This window comes from Protomyctophum bolini (genome assembly GCF_963924005.1).
Source record: "Protomyctophum bolini genome assembly, chromosome: 1".
NCBI lineage: Eukaryota > Metazoa > Chordata > Actinopteri > Myctophiformes > Myctophidae > Protomyctophum > Protomyctophum bolini.
In genome coordinates, this window is record NC_137862.1 from 45,699,206 (window position 1) to 45,717,325 (window position 18,120).

The window sequence follows — 18,120 nt, forward strand, 5'->3', positions numbered from 1 at the left end:
GAAACATGGGTTTTTGAGAAAACCTAAATGGATTAAGAGAACGAAGAACTGAGAAAACTGTTGCGCCTTTCTTCGTCCTTCTTTCCAAACTTGACTACAGGAGCGGTGGTCTCAAAAACATAGAGGAAAGCTTGACAGAAAAAAAACTCCTTTAGTCCGAACACAAAACATTTTTTCTTTTCTTTTATCATGCTTATGAAGTGCTCTGTGCTCAAAGTATATGAGTTTTCCTTCATTTTTGTATACAGTAAGTAAGTCAATTTAATTCATAAAGCACTTTTCAAAACAAAGTTACAAAGTGCTGTACAGTAAAAACAGCAATATAAACAATCAAGTTAAAACAAGGCACAAAGGAGCAAACACAACAAAGAATAAGAGCGGAAACACAAGTTGACAACAATGATGGTCAAAATTAAAGTTTACAAAAGAAAAGCCACAGTGAGTGAGTCTTTTTCTGTCAAGTTTACCATTAAGACAACCACACTTCTTTTGAATACCATGTTTCGTTTTTTTTGGTAGCCTGCCCTGGAATCCAGACTGATTCGCTCTGTTCGGCAAAAAGGGAAAAGGTTAACGCTGTACTAGTGCCTCCGTCTGGATTGCAGGCTACATCATTGGCACAGAGCCAAGCTTAACTGTATCATCTCTATCTCAACAGAAACATGATGAGGAATTAACAAAAACGAGAAACGATTTTGAGAGACAAGTCAGAGGTGAATGAACCATGTCCATGTGGGTGCGTTGCGCTCAAATTTCAATATTAAAACCTCGCATTGGAAGTTTGAATTTTGTGTCTGTTACCATTTTGGCAGAAATCGAGGCCAAGTACGAGAAGAAGATGGTCATGCTCCGACAAGAACTGGATCTCCAGAGAAAAAGAGAGATCAAAGAGACAGAGGAGAGAAGTAACAGCCACATCGCCACTCTGAAGGAGAATCATGAGAAAGCTTTCAGCAACATAAAGAACTATTACAATGACATTACACTCAACAATCTGGCCCTCATGAACACACTGAAGGTTAGTCATGTTGAAAATAAACCATGGTGATCCCAGGAAGGTATCATTTAAGTATATTTCAAATGAATGCCCCCCCTCCCAGCCGCAAGCAACTTAGACGCTATAATGCTATCTGCATCGAAGTTGCAATACCAACCCTTGACAGCCCATTCATAAAACAGAAAATTCCTATCTGTATTAAATGACTTTAAACTCACCAAGATTGCATCTGTACGGAAAGCTTGGGTTATCCTCTTTTTTTTAATCTGTCAAGTCTTTGTTTCATAAAGATCCATCATTGTCATGTCCTAGTTTCAGTCAATGAATTGATTGTTTGTATTGGAGTTTAGAACAGTCCTGCGTACAATCCTAATGTGCATAATGCACGAGACAGCAGGGCGTGGCGTTATTGAAAACGAGTGCTTAAACTCGAACACATAGAAAAATAATCACGCCATACTTAAATACAATCATCAGATAGGAATTTCCCGTGTCATGAATGGGCTGTCAAGAGTATTGCAACTTAGTTGAGAGTATATTTGCAATAGTTGGGCTGAGCACTGCAGTTTTGTGTTTTATACAAGCATACCGATGTTGTTTAGGAACAAGCGGAGGATATGAAGAAGAAAGAGGAGCGACTAGAGAAGGAGATGGCGGAAGTGTTGCTTCAGAACAAGCGTCTAACTGAACCACTTCAGAAAGCCAAGGAGGAGATGGCTGAGCTTCAGAAACAGCTGCTCCATTATGAGAAGGACAAGGTCTCGTTGGCGGTGCGTTTACCACTCAAAAAAACGATTAAATAATCTGTATTCTTTTGAGACCGTTCCGATACCGATATGGCATTTTTATGGCCTATTCCGATTATGCTACAGATTAATCGTGCATCCCTACTTTTTAATTTATTTCCTGAGTGATCATACTCATTAATGGCAATAACTCTCGACAGCATTCCAAGGCACGTTTGAAGGTTGGAGAAAAGGAGATGAAAGATCTGAAATGGGAGCATGAGGTGTTGGAGCAGAGATTCAGCAAGGTACAATGCTAACATATCTTTGGGCTATAACCCATCGTTTTTGTCATTTCGTCATTTTTTTCAAATCTTCAAAAATGATGAAAAACTGCGCGCTATAGTATGCCGTACGATATGGGCTATAGCCCACGGTCCAAAATGATGAGAAACGAGGCTAACTTTTTTTTTCAAATTTTCAAAAAACATGGGCTATAACCCATCGTTTTTGTCATTTCGTCATTTTTTTCAAATCCTCAAAAATGATGAAAAACTGCGCGCTATAGTATGCCGTACGATATGGGCTATAGCCCACGGTCCAAAATGATGAGAAACGAGGCTAACTTTTTTTTTCAAAATTTCAAAAAACATGGGCTATAACCCATCGTTTTTGTCATTTTTTCATTTTTTTCAAATCCTCAAAAATGATGAAAAACGTCGCGCTATAGTATGCCGTACGATATGGGCTATAGCCCACGGTCCAAAATGATGAGAAACGAGGCTAACTTTTTTTTTCAAAATTTCAAAAAACATGGGCTATAACCCATCGTTTTTGTCATTTTTTCATTTTTTTCAAATCCTCAAAAATGATGAAAAACTGCGCGCTATAGTATGCCGTACGATATGGGCTATAGCCCACGGTCCAAAATGATGAGAAACGAGGCTAACTTTTTTTTTCAAAAAACATGGGCTATAACCCATCGTTTTTGTCATTTCGTCATTTTTTTCAAATCCTCAAAAATGATGAAAAACTGCGCGCTATAGTATGCCGTACGATATGGGCTATAGCCCACAGTCCAAAATGATGAGAAACGAGGCTAACTTTTTTTTTTTAAATTTCAAAAAACATGGGCTATAACCCATCGTTTTTGTCATTTTTTCATTTTTTTCAAATCCTCAAAAATGATGAAAAACTGCGCGCTATAGTATGCCGTACGATATGGGCTATAGCCCACGGTCCAAAATGATGAGAAACGAGGCTAACTTTTTTTTTCAAAATTTCAAAAAACATGGGCTATAACCCATCGTTTTTGTCATTTCGTCATTTTTTTCAAATCCTCAAAAATGATGAAAAACTGCGCGCTATAGTATGCCGTACGATATGGGCTATAGCCCACGGTCCAAAATGATGAGAAACGAGGCTAACTTTTTTTTTCAAAATTTCAAAAAACATGGGCTATAACCCATCGTTTTTGTCATTTCGTAATTTTTTTCAAATCCTCAAAAATGATGAAAAACTGCGCGCTATAGTATGCCGTACGATATGGGCTATAGCCCACAGTCCAAAATGATGAGAAACGAGGCTAACTTTTTTTTTCAAAATTTCAAAAAACATGGGCTATAACCCATCGTTTTTGTCATTTCGTCATTTTTTTCAAATCCTCAAAAATGATGAAAAACGGCGCGCTATAGTATGCCGTACGATATGGGCTATAGCCCATGGTCCAAAATGATGAGAAATGAGGATAACTTTTTTTTTCAAAATTTCAAAAAACATGGGCTATAACCCATCGTTTTTGTCATTTCGTAATTTTTTTCAAATCTTCAAAAATGATGAAAAACTGCGCGCTATAGTATGCCGTACGATATGGGCTATAGCCCACGGTCCAAAATGATGAGAAACGAGGCTAACTTTTTTTTTCAAAATTTCAAAAAACATGGGCTATAACCCATCGTTTTTGTCATTTCGTCATTTTTTTCAGATCCTCAAAAATGATGAAAAACTGCGCGCTATAGTATGCCGTACGATATGGGCTATAGCCCACGGTCCAAAATGATGAGAAACGAGGCTAACTTTTTTTTTCAAATTTTCAAAAAACATGGGCTATAACCCATCGTTTTTGTCATTTTTTCATTTTTTTCAAATCCTCAAAAATGATGAAAAACGGCGCGCTATAGTATGCCGTACGATATGGGCTATAGCCCATGGTCCAAAATGATGAGAAACGAGGCTAACTTTTTTTTTCAAAATTTCAAAAAACATGGGCTATAACCCATCGTTTTTGTCATTTCGTCATTTTTTTAAAATCCTCAAAAATGATGAAAAACGGCGCGCTATAGTATGCCGTACGATATGGGCTATAGCCCATGGTCCAAAATGATGAGAAATGAGGATAACTTTTTTTTTCAAAATTTCAAAAAACATGGGCTATAACCCATCGTTTTTGTCATTTCGTAATTTTTTTCAAATCTTCAAAAATGATGAAAAACTGCGCGCTATAGTATGCCGTACGATATGGGCTATAGCCCACGGTCCAAAATGATGAGAAACGAGGCTAACTTTTTTTTTCAAAATTTCAAAAAACATGGGCTATAACCCATCGTTTTTGTCATTTCGTCATTTTTTCAAATCCTCAAAAATGATGAAAAACTGCGCGCTATAGTATGCCGTACGATATGGGCTATAGCCCACGGTCCAAAATGATGAGAAACGAGGCTAACTTTTTTTTTCAAAATTTCAAAAAACATGGGCTATAACCCATCGTTTTTGTCATTTCGTCATTTTTTTCAAATCCTCAAAAATGATGAAAAACTGCGCGCTATAGTATGCCGTACGATATGGGCTATAGCCCACAGTCCAAAATGATGAGAAACGAGGCTAACTTTTTTTTTCAAAATTTCAAAAAACATGGGCTATAACCCATCGTTTTTGTCATTTCGTCATTTTTTTCAAATCCTCAAAAATGATGAAAAACGGCGCGCTATAGTATGCCGTACGATATGGGCTATAGCCCATGGTCCAAAATGATGAGAAATGAGGATAACTTTTTTTTTCAAAATTTCAAAAAACATGGGCTATAACCCATCGTTTTTGTCATTTCGTAATTTTTTTCAAATCTTCAAAAATGATGAAAAACTGCGCGCTATAGTATGCCGTACGATATGGGCTATAGCCCACGGTCCAAAATGATGAGAAACGAGGCTAACTTTTTTTTTCAAAATTTCAAAAAACATGGGCTATAACCCATCGTTTTTGTCATTTCGTCATTTTTTTCAAATCCTCAAAAATGATGAAAAACTGCGCGCTATAGTATGCCGTACGATATGGGCTATAGCCCACGGTCCAAAATGATGAGAAACGAGGCTAACTTTTTTTTTCAAAATTTCAAAAAACATGGGCTATAACCCATCGTTTTTGTCATTTTTTCATTTTTTTCAAATCCTCAAAAATGATGAAAAACGGCGCGCTATAGTATGCCGTACGATATGGGCTATAGCCCATGGTCCAAAATGATGAGAAACGAGGCTAACTTTTTTTTCCAAAATTTCAAAAAACATGGGCTATAACCCATCGTTTTTGTCATTTCGTCATTTTTTTCAAATCCTCAAAAATGATGAAAAACGGCGCGCTATAGTATGCCGTACGATATGGGCTATAGCCCATGGTCCAAAATGATGAGAAATGAGGATAACTTTTTTTTTCAAAATTTCAAAAAACATGGGCTATAACCCATCGTTTTTGTCATTTCGTAATTTTTTTCAAATCTTCAAAAATGATGAAAAACTGCGCGCTATAGTATGCCGTACGATATGGGCTATAGCCCACGGTCCAAAATGATGAGAAACGAGGCTAACTTTTTTTTTCAAAATTTCAAAAAACATGGGCTATAACCCATCGTTTTTGTCATTTCGTCATTTTTTCAAATCCTCAAAAATGATGAAAAACTGCGCGCTATAGTATGCCGTACGATATGGGCTATAGCCCACGGTCCAAAATGATGAGAAACGAGGCTAACTTTTTTTTTCAAAATTTCAAAAAACATGGGCTATAACCCATCGTTTTTGTCATTTTTTCATTTTTTTCAAATCCTCAAAAATGATGAAAAACTGCGCGCTATAGTATGCCGTACGATATGGGCTATAGCCCACGGTCCAAAATGATGAGAAACGAGGCTAACTTTTTTTTTCAAAATTTCAAAAAACATGGGCTATAACCCATCGTTTTTGTCATTTCGTCATTTTTTTCAAATCCTCAAAAATTATGAAAAACTGCGCGCTATAGTATGCCGTACGATATGGGCTATAGCCCACAGTCCAAAATGATGAGAAACGAGGCTAACTTTTTTTTTCAAAATTTCAAAAAACATGGGCTATAACCCATCGTTTTTGTCATTTTTTCATTTTTTTCAAATCCTCAAAAATGATGAAAAACTGCGCGCTATAGTATGCCGTACGATATGGGCTATAGCCCACGGTCCAAAATGATGAGAAACGAGGCTAACTTTTTTTTTCAAAATTTCAAAAAACATGGGCTATAACCCATCGTTTTTGTCATTTCGTAATTTTTTTCAAATCCTCAAAAATGATGAAAAACTGCGCGCTATAGTATGCCGTACGATATGGGCTATAGCCCACGGTCCAAAATGATGAGAAACGAGGCTAACTTTTTTTTTCAAAATTTCAAAAAACATGGGCTATAACCAAGGGGCCAGCTAAGCACTCCAATGTTGAAGCGCTGGTCCCTAGTGGTAAGAGGAAGGACTGCAGGCGGACCCGTGGATTCTTGACGAGGAAACCCCGTGCAACCGAGCGCCCAATGTAAAGCCCAGGTGCACTCTGGGTGCACTTCCGCATTTGGACACCAAAATTTGGTGTCCAAATGCGGAAGTGAAATGCTGAATCAGCGAAAAGACGGTACTTCCGGCAGCCTTCCGGGTGCTTCAAAACGCCACTGAGCAACTTCCACTGACATGAATAGCGGAGGGGGCGGAGCTTCGCGCTAGTTTAGTCTCTATCCTTTTAATACTCTATGGCTATAACCCATCGTTTTTGTCATTTCGTCATTTTTTTCAAATCCTCAAAAATGATGAAAAACTGCGCGCTTATAGTATGCCGTACGATATGGGCTATAGCCCACAGTCCAAAATGATGAGAAACGAGGCTAACTTTTTTTTTCAAAATTTCAAAAAACATGGGCTATAACCCATCGTTTTTGTCATTTCGTCATTTTTTTCAAATCCTCAAAAATGATGAAAAACTGCGCGCTATAGTATGTCGTACGATATGGGCTATAGCCCACGGTCCAAAATGATGAGAAACGAGGCTAACTTTTTTTTTCAAAATTTCAAAAAACATGGGCTATAACCCATCGTTTTTGTCATTTTTTCATTTTTTTCAAATCCTCAAAAATGATGAAAAACGGCGCGCTATAGTATGCCGTACGATATGGGCTATAGCCCACGGTCCAAAATGATGAGAAACGAGGCTAACTTTTTTTTTCAAAATTTCAAAAACATGGGCTATAACCCATCGTTTTTGTCATTTTTTCATTTTTTTCAAATCCTCAAAAATTATGAAAAACTGCGCGCTATAGTATGCCGTACGATATGGGCTATAGCCCACGGTCCAAAATGATGAGAAACGAGGCTAACTTTTTTTTTCAAAATTTCAAAAAACATGGGCTATAACCCATCGTTTTTGTCATTTCGTCATTTTTTTCAAATCCTCAAAAATGATGAAAAACGGCGCGCTATAGTATGCCGTACGATATGGGCTATAGCCCACGGTCCAAAATGATGAGAAACGAGGCTAACTTTTTTTTTCAAAATTTCAAAAAACATGGGCTATAACCCATCGTTTTTGTCATTTCGTCATTTTTTTCAAATCCTCAAAAATGATGAAAAACTGCGCGCTATAGTATGTCGTACGATATGGGCTATAGCCCACGGTCCAAAATGATGAGAAACGAGGCTAACTTTTTTTTTCAAAATTTCAAAAAACATGGGCTATAACCCATCGTTTTTGTCATTTTTTCATTTTTTTCAAATCCTCAAAAATGATGAAAAACTGCGCGCTATAGTATGCCGTACGATATGGGCTATAGCCCACGGTCCAAAATGATGAGAAACGAGGCTAACTTTTTTTTTCAAAATTTCAAAAAACATGGGCTATAACCCATCGTTTTTGTCATTTTTTCATTTTTTTCAAATCCTCAAAAATGATGAAAAACGGCGCGCTATAGTATGCCGTACGATATGGGCTATAGCCCACGGTCCAAAATGATGAGAAACGAGGCTAACTTTTTTTTTCAAAATTTAAAAAAACATGGGCTATAACCCATCGTTTTTGTCATTTCGTCATTTTTTTCAAATCCTCAAAAATGATGAAAAACGGCGCGCTATAGTATGCCGTACGATATGGGCTATAGCCCATGGTCCAAAATGATGAGAAATGAGGATAACTTTTTTTTTCAAAATTTCAAAAAACATGGGCTATAACCCATCGTTTTTGTCATTTCGTCATTTTTTTCAAATCTTCAAAAATGATGAAAAACTGCGCGCTATAGTATGCCGTACGATATGGGCTATAGCCCACGGTCCAAAATGATGAGAAACGAGGCTAACTTTTTTTTTCAAAATTTCAAAAAACATGGGCTATAACCCATCGTTTTTGTCATTTTGTCATTTTTTTCAAATCCTCAAAAATGATGAAAAACTGCGCGCTATAGTATGTCGTACGATATGGGCTATAGCCCACGGTCCAAAATGATGAGAAACGAGGCTAACTTTTTTTTTCAAAATTTCAAAAAACATGGGCTATAACCCATCGTTTTTGTCATTTTTTCGTTTTTTTCAAATCCTCAAAAATGATGGAAAACGGCGCGCTATAGTATGCCGTACGATATGGGCTATAGCCCACGGTCCAAAATGATGAGAAACGAGGCTAACTTTTTTTTTCAAAATTTCAAAAAACATGGGCTATAACCCATCGTTTTTGTCATTTTTTCATTTTTTTCAAATCCTCAAAAATGATGAAAAACTGCGCGCTATAGTATGCCGTACGATATGGGCTATAGCCCACGGTCCAAAATGATGAGAAACGAGGCTAACTTTTTTTTTCAAAATTTCAAAAAACATGGGCTATAACCCATCGTTTTTGTCATTTCGTCATTTTTTTCAAATCCTCAAAAATGATGAAAAACTGCGCGCTATAGTATGCCGTACGATATGGGCTATAGCCCACGGTCCAAAATGATGAGAAACGAGGCAAACTTTTTTTTTCAAAATTTCAAAAAACATGGGCTTATAACCCATCGTTTTTGTCATTTTTTCATTTTTTTCAAATCCTCAAAAATGATGAAAAACTGCGCGCTATAGTATGCCGTACGATATGGGCTATAGCCCACGGTCCAAAATGATGAGAAACGAGGCTAACTTTTTTTTTCAAAATTTCAAAAAACATGGGCTATAACCCATCGTTTTTGTCATTTTGTCATTTTTTTCAAATCCTCAAAAATGATGAAAAACTGCGCGCTATAGTATGTCGTACGATATGGGCTATAGCCCACGGTCCAAAATGATGAGAAACGAGGCTAACTTTTTTTTTCAAAATTTCAAAAAACATGGGCTATAACCCATCGTTTTTGTCATTTTTTCGTTTTTTTCAAATCCTCAAAAATGATGGAAAACGGCGCGCTATAGTATGCCGTACGATATGGGCTATAGCCCACGGTCCAAAATGATGAGAAACGAGGCTAACTTTTTTTTTCAAAATTTCAAAAAACATGGGCTATAACCCATCGTTTTTGTCATTTTTTCATTTTTTTCAAATCCTCAAAAATGATGAAAAACTGCGCGCTATAGTATGCCGTACGATATGGGCTATAGCCCACGGTCCAAAATGATGAGAAACGAGGCTAACTTTTTTTTTCAAAATTTCAAAAAACATGGGCTATAACCCATCGTTTTTGTCATTTCGTCATTTTTTTCAAATCCTCAAAAATGATGAAAAACGGCGCGCTATAGTATGCCGTACGATATGGGCTATAGCCCACGGTCCAAAATGATGAGAAACGAGGCTAACTTTTTTTTTCAAAATTTCAAAAAACATGGGCTATAACCCATCGTTTTTGTCATTTCGTCATTTTTTTCAAATCCTCAAAAATGATGAAAAACTGCGCGCTATAGTATGCCGTACGATATGGGCTATAGCCCACGGTCCAAAATGATGAGAAACGAGGCAAACTTTTTTTTTCAAAATTTCAAAAAACATGGGCTTATAACCCATCGTTTTTGTCATTTTTTCATTTTTTTCAAATCCTCAAAAATGATGAAAAACTGCGCGCTATAGTATGCCGTACGATATGGGCTATAGCCCACGGTCCAAAATGATGAGAAACGAGGCTAACTTTTTTTTTCAAAATTTCAAAAAACATGGGCTATAACCCATCGTTTTTGTCATTTCGTCATTTTTTTCAAATCCTCAAAAATGATGAAAAACTGCGCGCTATAGTATGCCGTACGATATGGGCTATAGCCCACGGTCCAAAATGATGAGAAACGAGGCTAACTTTTTTTTTCAAAATTTCAAAAAACATGGGCTATAACCCATCGTTTTTGTCATTTTTTCATTTTTTTCAAATCCTCAAAAATGATGAAAAACGGCGCGCTATAGTATGCCGTACGATATGGGCTATAGCCCACGGTCCAAAATGATGAGAAACGAGGCTAACTTTTTTTTTCAAAATTTCAAAAAACATGGGCTATAACCCATCGTTTTTGTCATTTTTTCATTTTTTTCAAATCCTCAAAAATGATGAAAAACTGCGCGCTATAGTATGCCGTACGATATGGGCTATAGCCCACGGTCCAAAATGATGAGAAACGATGCTAACTTTTTTTTTCAAAATTTCAAAAAACATGGGCTATAACCCATCGTTTTTGTCATTTCGTAATTTTTTTAAAATCCTCAAAAATGATGAAAAACTGCGCGCTATAGTATGCCGTACGATATGGGCTATAGCCCACGGTCCAAAATGATGAGAAATGAGGCTAACTTTTTTTTTCAAAATTTCAAAAAACATGGGCTATAACCCATCGTTTTTGTCATTTTTTCATTTTTTTCAAATCCTCAAAAATGATGAAAAACTGCGCGCTATAGTATGTCGTACGATATGGGCTATAGCCCACGGTCCAAAATGATGAGAAACGAGGCTAACTTTTTTTTTCAAAATTTCAAAAAACATGGGCTATAACCCATCGTTTTTGTCATTTTTTCGTTTTTTTCAAATCCTCAAAAATGATGGAAAACGGCGCGCTATAGTATGCCGTACGATATGGGCTATAGCCCACGGTCCAAAATGATGAGAAACGAGGCTAACTTTTTTTTTCAAAATTTCAAAAAACATGGGCTATAACCCATCGTTTTTGTCATTTTTTCATTTTTTTCAAATCCTCAAAAATGATGAAAAACTGCGCGCTATAGTATGCCGTACGATATGGGCTATAGCCCACGGTCCAAAATGATGAGAAACGAGGCTAACTTTTTTTTTCAAAATTTCAAAAAACATGGGCTATAACCCATCGTTTTTGTCATTTCGTCATTTTTTTCAAATCCTCAAAAATGATGAAAAACGGCGCGCTATAGTATGCCGTACGATATGGGCTATAGCCCACGGTCCAAAATGATGAGAAACGAGGCTAACTTTTTTTTTCAAAATTTCAAAAAACATGGGCTATAACCCATCGTTTTTGTCATTTCGTCATTTTTTTCAAATCCTCAAAAATGATGAAAAACTGCGCGCTATAGTATGCCGTACGATATGGGCTATAGCCCACGGTCCAAAATGATGAGAAACGAGGCAAACTTTTTTTTTCAAAATTTCAAAAAACATGGGCTTATAACCCATCGTTTTTGTCATTTTTTCATTTTTTTCAAATCCTCAAAAATGATGAAAAACTGCGCGCTATAGTATGCCGTACGATATGGGCTATAGCCCACGGTCCAAAATGATGAGAAACGAGGCTAACTTTTTTTTTCAAAATTTCAAAAAACATGGGCTATAACCCATCGTTTTTGTCATTTCGTCATTTTTTTCAAATCCTCAAAAATGATGAAAAACTGCGCGCTATAGTATGCCGTACGATATGGGCTATAGCCCACGGTCCAAAATGATGAGAAACGAGGCTAACTTTTTTTTTCAAAATTTCAAAAAACATGGGCTATAACCCATCGTTTTTGTCATTTTTTCATTTTTTTCAAATCCTCAAAAATGATGAAAAACGGCGCGCTATAGTATGCCGTACGATATGGGCTATAGCCCACGGTCCAAAATGATGAGAAACGAGGCTAACTTTTTTTTTCAAAATTTCAAAAAACATGGGCTATAACCCATCGTTTTTGTCATTTTTTCATTTTTTTCAAATCCTCAAAAATGATGAAAAACTGCGCGCTATAGTATGCCGTACGATATGGGCTATAGCCCACGGTCCAAAATGATGAGAAACGATGCTAACTTTTTTTTTCAAAATTTCAAAAAACATGGGCTATAACCCATCGTTTTTGTCATTTCGTAATTTTTTTAAAATCCTCAAAAATGATGAAAAACTGCGCGCTATAGTATGCCGTACGATATGGGCTATAGCCCACGGTCCAAAATGATGAGAAATGAGGCTAACTTTTTTTTTCAAAATTTCAAAAAACATGGGCTATAACCCATCGTTTTTGTCATTTTTTCATTTTTTTCAAATCCTCAAAAATGATGAAAAACGGCGCGCTATAGTATGCCGTACGATATGGGCTATAGCCCACGGTCCAAAATGATGAGAAACGAGGCTAACTTTTTTTTTCAAAATTTCAAAAAACATGGGCTATAACCCATCGTTTTTGTCATTTTTTCATTTTTTTCAAATCCTCAAAAATGATGAAAAACTGCGCGCTATAGTATGCCGTACGATATGGGCTATAGCCCACGGTCCAAAATGATGAGAAACGATGCTAACTTTTTTTTTCAAAATTTCAAAAAACATGGGCTATAACCCATCGTTTTTGTCATTTCGTAATTTTTTTAAAATCCTCAAAAATGATGAAAAACTTCGCGCTATAGTATGCCGTACGATATGGGCTATAGCCCACGGTCCAAAATGATGAGAAATGAGGCTAACTTTTTTTTTCAAAATTTCAAAAAACATGGGCTATAACCCATCGTTTTTGTCATTTCGTCATTTTTTTCAAATCCTCAAAAATGATGAAAAACGGCGCGCTATAGTATGCCGTACGATATGGGCTATAGCCCACGGTCCAAAATGATGAGAAACGAGGCTAACTTTTTTTTTCAAAATTTCAAAAAACATGGGCTATAACCCATCGTTTTTGTCATTTCGTCATTTTTTTCAAATCCTCAAAAATGATGAAAAACTGCGCGCTATAGTATGCCGTACGATATGGGCTATAGCCCACGGTCCAAAATGATGAGAAACGAGGCTAACTTTTTTTTTCAAAATTTCAAAAAACATGGGCTATAACCCATCGTTTTTGTCATTTTTTCATTTTTTTCAAATCCTCAAAAATGATGAAAAACGGCGCGCTATAGTATGCCGTACGATATGGGCTATAGCCCACGGTCCAAAATGATGAGAAACGAGGCTAACTTTCTTTTTCAAAATTTCAAAAAACATGGGCTATAACCCATCGTTTTTGTCATTTCGTCATTTTTTTTAAATCCTCAAAAATGATGAAAAACGGCGCGCTATAGTATGCCGTACGATATGGGCTATAGCCCACGGTCCAAAATGATGAGAAACGAGGCTAACTTTCTTTTTCAAATTTTCTTTCCGTATTAATTCACTAGCGTGTGTTAGAAGCAAGTAAGTATATGCAAAAGGCATATGTTTAAGGGCGGGAACCCCTTTTGGTGTTTTAAGCATTATGTTATAACTTATCTATTGAAAAATAGCAGATCTACAAGCTCATAGTGCCGCGCTATGAGCTTGTAGGTCTGCTATTTTTGAAGAATCGTGAAAATGTGACGCAAATCTTTGAATATATATATTCTTTCAGATCCGACGTTTTTAACTCAAATATTTGCTTCTGGTGGGGTCCCTGGAACTTCAGATGGGGGTCGGCGGCCAATTACATATAGTTTTTGGGGTCCTTGACATGAAATAGTGAGAACCACTGACATAGAAACATGAGGTTTTTCAGAAAACTAAAAAGACATTTGTTTTAGAATCGTTCCCAGGTCTAAATGGGTTATGCTCCTGTGTGCATGTGTCCATCTGTGGATAATGGTCCCAGGTCCAGACGGAGAGAGATGAGCTGTACAAGAAGTTCACGCAGGCTATTCAAGAGGTGCAGCAGAAGAGTGGTTTTAAGAATGTGTTGCTGGAACGGAAGCTGGACGCCCTGACGGACAACCTGGAAAAGAAGGAAGCTCAGCTAAACGAGGTGCTGTCTGCCTCCAACATGGATCAAACCGCCCTTGGCGTGGTCACACGGAAAGTTGAGGTACTGTAACCACCATAATGAATAATAATAATAAAACAGAAATTTGTATGGCACCTTTCATGACATGACATGCAGAGCAATGGAAAAGAAAAAAAGAGCAAGGCATTAAACATTACAATAATAGCAGTAATGCAATACAGTGAGGACATGAATAACAAGGAATTTAAAAGTTCAATTAAAAGCAAGAGTGTATAGAAGTAGGTCTTGAGCTGTGCTTTAAATATGTCTACAGAGGCTGCCTGTCGAAGGTACAGTGGGAGTTTGTTCCACCAAGTGTCTCTTGTGTTCCCTTATCATACGTACAGTACATTGTGACACAAGGTGTGTAGAATAGAGCACACATTTCCGCCAGGAGGTCTGCCCTAATAATTTATAATAATGCCTAATCAACATAAAAGAGAGCGGAGAGCATTATTCCTCCTGATACGTTTGTGCTTTTTGAATTATCATTATTGCTTGCATGCTTATTTGTGGTCATGTACTATTGTTTTATTACTGTATTTATGCTTGTTCTACTGTCTATTATTAGTGCAGTAATTGGTGTGTTTTTGTTTTTTACATTAGGAAGTTCTGGACTCCAAGAACACTGCCATCAAGGGATTGCAGTATGAATTGGCTCGTGTGTGTAAGGTGAGTCAGTCTGTGCTCTAAGTGTAATAGCTTCAGGGTTTTACTACTTACTTATACTGTAGTGTTGTAGGTAGTGGCTTGTGATGTATTAGTTTTAGAACTGTCATCTTTAAAGGACGTTAACGTTTCTGATCGGCAGGCCCATAATGACATGCTGCGGACCTACGAAGCAAAGCTGAAAGCCTTTGGCATCCCTCTGGAAGAGCTGGGATTCAAGACCCCAGAGTGTATTGTAGCTGGACAGACCCTGGGACAGGGTCCTGCACCCCGATGAGAAACCAGCTTATCCTCCTATTTGACCCCCTTTGATCTACTCTGACACTTGCATTATTATTATTATTTTTATCTACAAATAAACTATTAAAGCACCTTACTCTTTTGTTTTTGTTGTGTGCAAATGATATGAATACATTGACTTGTATAAATGGTCTTAAGGTGGTTGCACACTGGACAAGTTTTTCGGGGGGGGAAACGCCGCTAAACGCAGCAGTGTGCACCTTTACTGTTTTCATGAGTGATTTGTTGAGATGTTTGTCCTTTGAAATACATCCAAGTTGAAGAAACAAAACAAAGTGTTCCTTGTGCAAGAAATCTAAAATATTAACATAGTTTATTATTAACATAGTTTATTATATAATGGGTTGGAGTTGCTGCATGGTATGTGTAACCTACTCTACTGCCCCCATCTGGCGGAGTCAGTCAATTTGCAATTTCCGCAATTTGCAATTTCCGCAATTTCCCTAATTTCCGCAATTTCCAATTTCCGTAATTTCCGCAATTTGCAATTTACGCAATTTTCAATTTCCGCAATTTCCACAATTCCTCCGCAATTTTTCAAAAAAAATCAAAAACCCATGGGTTATAACCCATTGTTTTTTTTAACACTCTTTAACACTTTTTCCGCAACACTCCGCAATTTGCTAATGTTTCTCATCCTCCGCAACACTCCGTAATTTGCTAATGTTTCTCATCCTCCGCAACACTCAATTTTTCCAATAAATACAACACATTGAGCAGGGCACTGCAGGGAGTTGAACCCCGTTCCGGTAAACCAGAAGTACGACACCAGTGCCTTAGCTTTTGTGTATTCAACTAATTGGGTAACATGTGAGCTTTATCCTCTAAATCATGGGCCTGGATTTTTTTTTTCAAATTTTCAAAAAACATGAGCCCTTAGCCCATGGCCAACTTAGCCCATTTTTTCAAAAAACATGAGCCCTTAGCCCATGGCCAACTTAGCCCATTATTTCCGCAATTTCCCTAATTTCCGCAATTTCCCTAATTTCCGCAATTTCCAATTTCCGTAATTTCCGCAATTTGCAATTTACGCAATTTGCAATTTACGCAATTTCCGCAATTTTCCGCAACACTCCACAATTCCTCCGCAATTTTTCCGCAATTTTTCAAAAAAAAACAAAAACCCATGGGTTATAACCCATTCTTTTGTTTTAACACTCTTTAACACTTTTTCCGCAACACTCCGTAATTTGCTAATGTTTCTCATCCTCCGCAACACTCAATTTTTCCAATAAATACAACACATTGAGCAGGGCACTGCAGGGAGTTGAACCCCGTTCCGGTAAACCAGAAGTACGACACCAGTGCCTTAGCTTTTGTGTATTCAACTAATTGGGTAACATGTGAGCTTTATCCTCTAAATCATGGGCCTGGATTTTTTTAACTTTTTTTTTCAAAATTTCAAAAAACATGGGCTATAACCCATCGTTTTTTTCATTTTTTCATTTTTTTCAAATCCTCAAAAATGATGAAAAACGGCGTGCTATAGTATGCCGTACGATATGGGCTATAGCCCATGGTCCAAAATGAGAAACGAGGCTAACTTTTTTTTTTTTAATTTAAAAAAACATGGGCTATGTTACGAAACGGTTCAAGTCTAGGGGTTTTACTGCCCGTAACATGTATGAAAGAACAACACGGCTCATAAAAGAATATTTGGTTTAATACTCCAAGCAGAATAAAGAACAAAGTGGCTTAGTGCATGACAAAATGGCGGACAGAATGATAAACAGAATGGCTCTGTGAGCCCAGAATTATAGAATGACTTACATGATGATGAACAAACGACACAACCTAACACACAGACAAATGGAACTACAACTAAACCTGACATGAAACACATAAGCAGTCGGCTGGAGGGAAGGCCACACGCTGGAGTGCTCCCACACCACACGCAGCAGTGTTCCCACCCCGAAGTCCAGACAGAGAGTGAGCTTTATAGTCCAGGAAGCAAGGCCTGAGCTGCCACAGGACCAATCCGAGGGCTGATCAGGCGTTATGCTCAGCACCTGCAGGGGACAGAAGCAACAACCAGTACCAGGCAACATAATAGGCGCTCCTCCTATAACCTAGTACCTGCTAAACAAGCATACTAATAAATATATAGAGATATGATAGCATCAGCTCTATATATATTAAATAATCATTAATCAAACATAATCAAAACAGCCAACAGCTGTCACAGGCTATAACCCATCCTTTTTTTCATTTTTTCCAAATCCTCAAAAATGATGAAAAACTGTGCTATAGTATGCCGTACGATATGGGCTATAGGCCATGGTCCAAAATGATGAGAAACGAGGCTAACTTTTTTTTTCAAAATTTCAAAAAACATGGGCTATAACCCATCGTTTTTTTCATTTTTTCATTTTTTTCAAATCCTCAAAAATGATGAAAAACGGCGTGCTATAGTATGCCGTACGATATGGGCTATAGCCCATGGTCCAAAATGATGAGAAACGAGGCTAACTTTTTTTTTCAAAATTAAAAAAAACATGGGCTATAACCCATCGTTTTTTTCATTTTTTCATTTTTTTCAAATCCTCAAAAATGATGAAAAACGGCGTGCTATAGTATGCTGTACGATATGGGCTATAGCCCATGGTCCAAAATGATGAGAAACGAGGCTAACTTTTTTTTTCAAAATTAAAAAAAACATGGGCTATAACCCATCGTTTTTTTTCATTTTTTTCAAATCCTCAAAAATGATGAAAAACGGCGTGCTATAGTATGCCGTACGATATGGGCAATAGCCCATGGTCCAAAATCATGAGAAAAGAGGCTAACTTTTTTTTCCAAAATTTCAAAAAACATGGGCTATAACCCATCGTTTTTTTTATTTTTTCATTTTTTTCAAATCCTCAAAAATGATGAAAAACGGCGTGCTATAGTATGCCGTACGATATGGGCTATAGCCCATGGTCCAAAATGATGAGAAACGAGGCTAACTTTTTTATATATACTC

General features: G+C 37.2%; 1 protein-coding gene across 1 annotated transcript in view; it reads left to right on the plus strand.

Annotated features, from left to right (window-relative positions):
• drc4 (dynein regulatory complex subunit 4) overlaps nucleotides 1-15,221 on the plus strand; it is a 28,411-nt gene extending 13,190 nt beyond the window's left edge. The window contains exons 5-11 of the mRNA XM_080789269.1: nucleotides 659-713; nucleotides 813-1,018; nucleotides 1,600-1,767; nucleotides 1,944-2,030; nucleotides 14,019-14,228; nucleotides 14,793-14,858; nucleotides 14,998-15,221. Of these exons, the coding sequence (XP_080645395.1) occupies nucleotides 659-713; nucleotides 813-1,018; nucleotides 1,600-1,767; nucleotides 1,944-2,030; nucleotides 14,019-14,228; nucleotides 14,793-14,858; nucleotides 14,998-15,132 (927 nt within the window). The 3' untranslated portion in view covers nucleotides 15,133-15,221. The remainder of the gene's footprint in view (nucleotides 1-658; nucleotides 714-812; nucleotides 1,019-1,599; nucleotides 1,768-1,943; nucleotides 2,031-14,018; nucleotides 14,229-14,792; nucleotides 14,859-14,997) is intronic.
• Nucleotides 15,222-18,120: the final 2,899 nt, after the last annotated feature.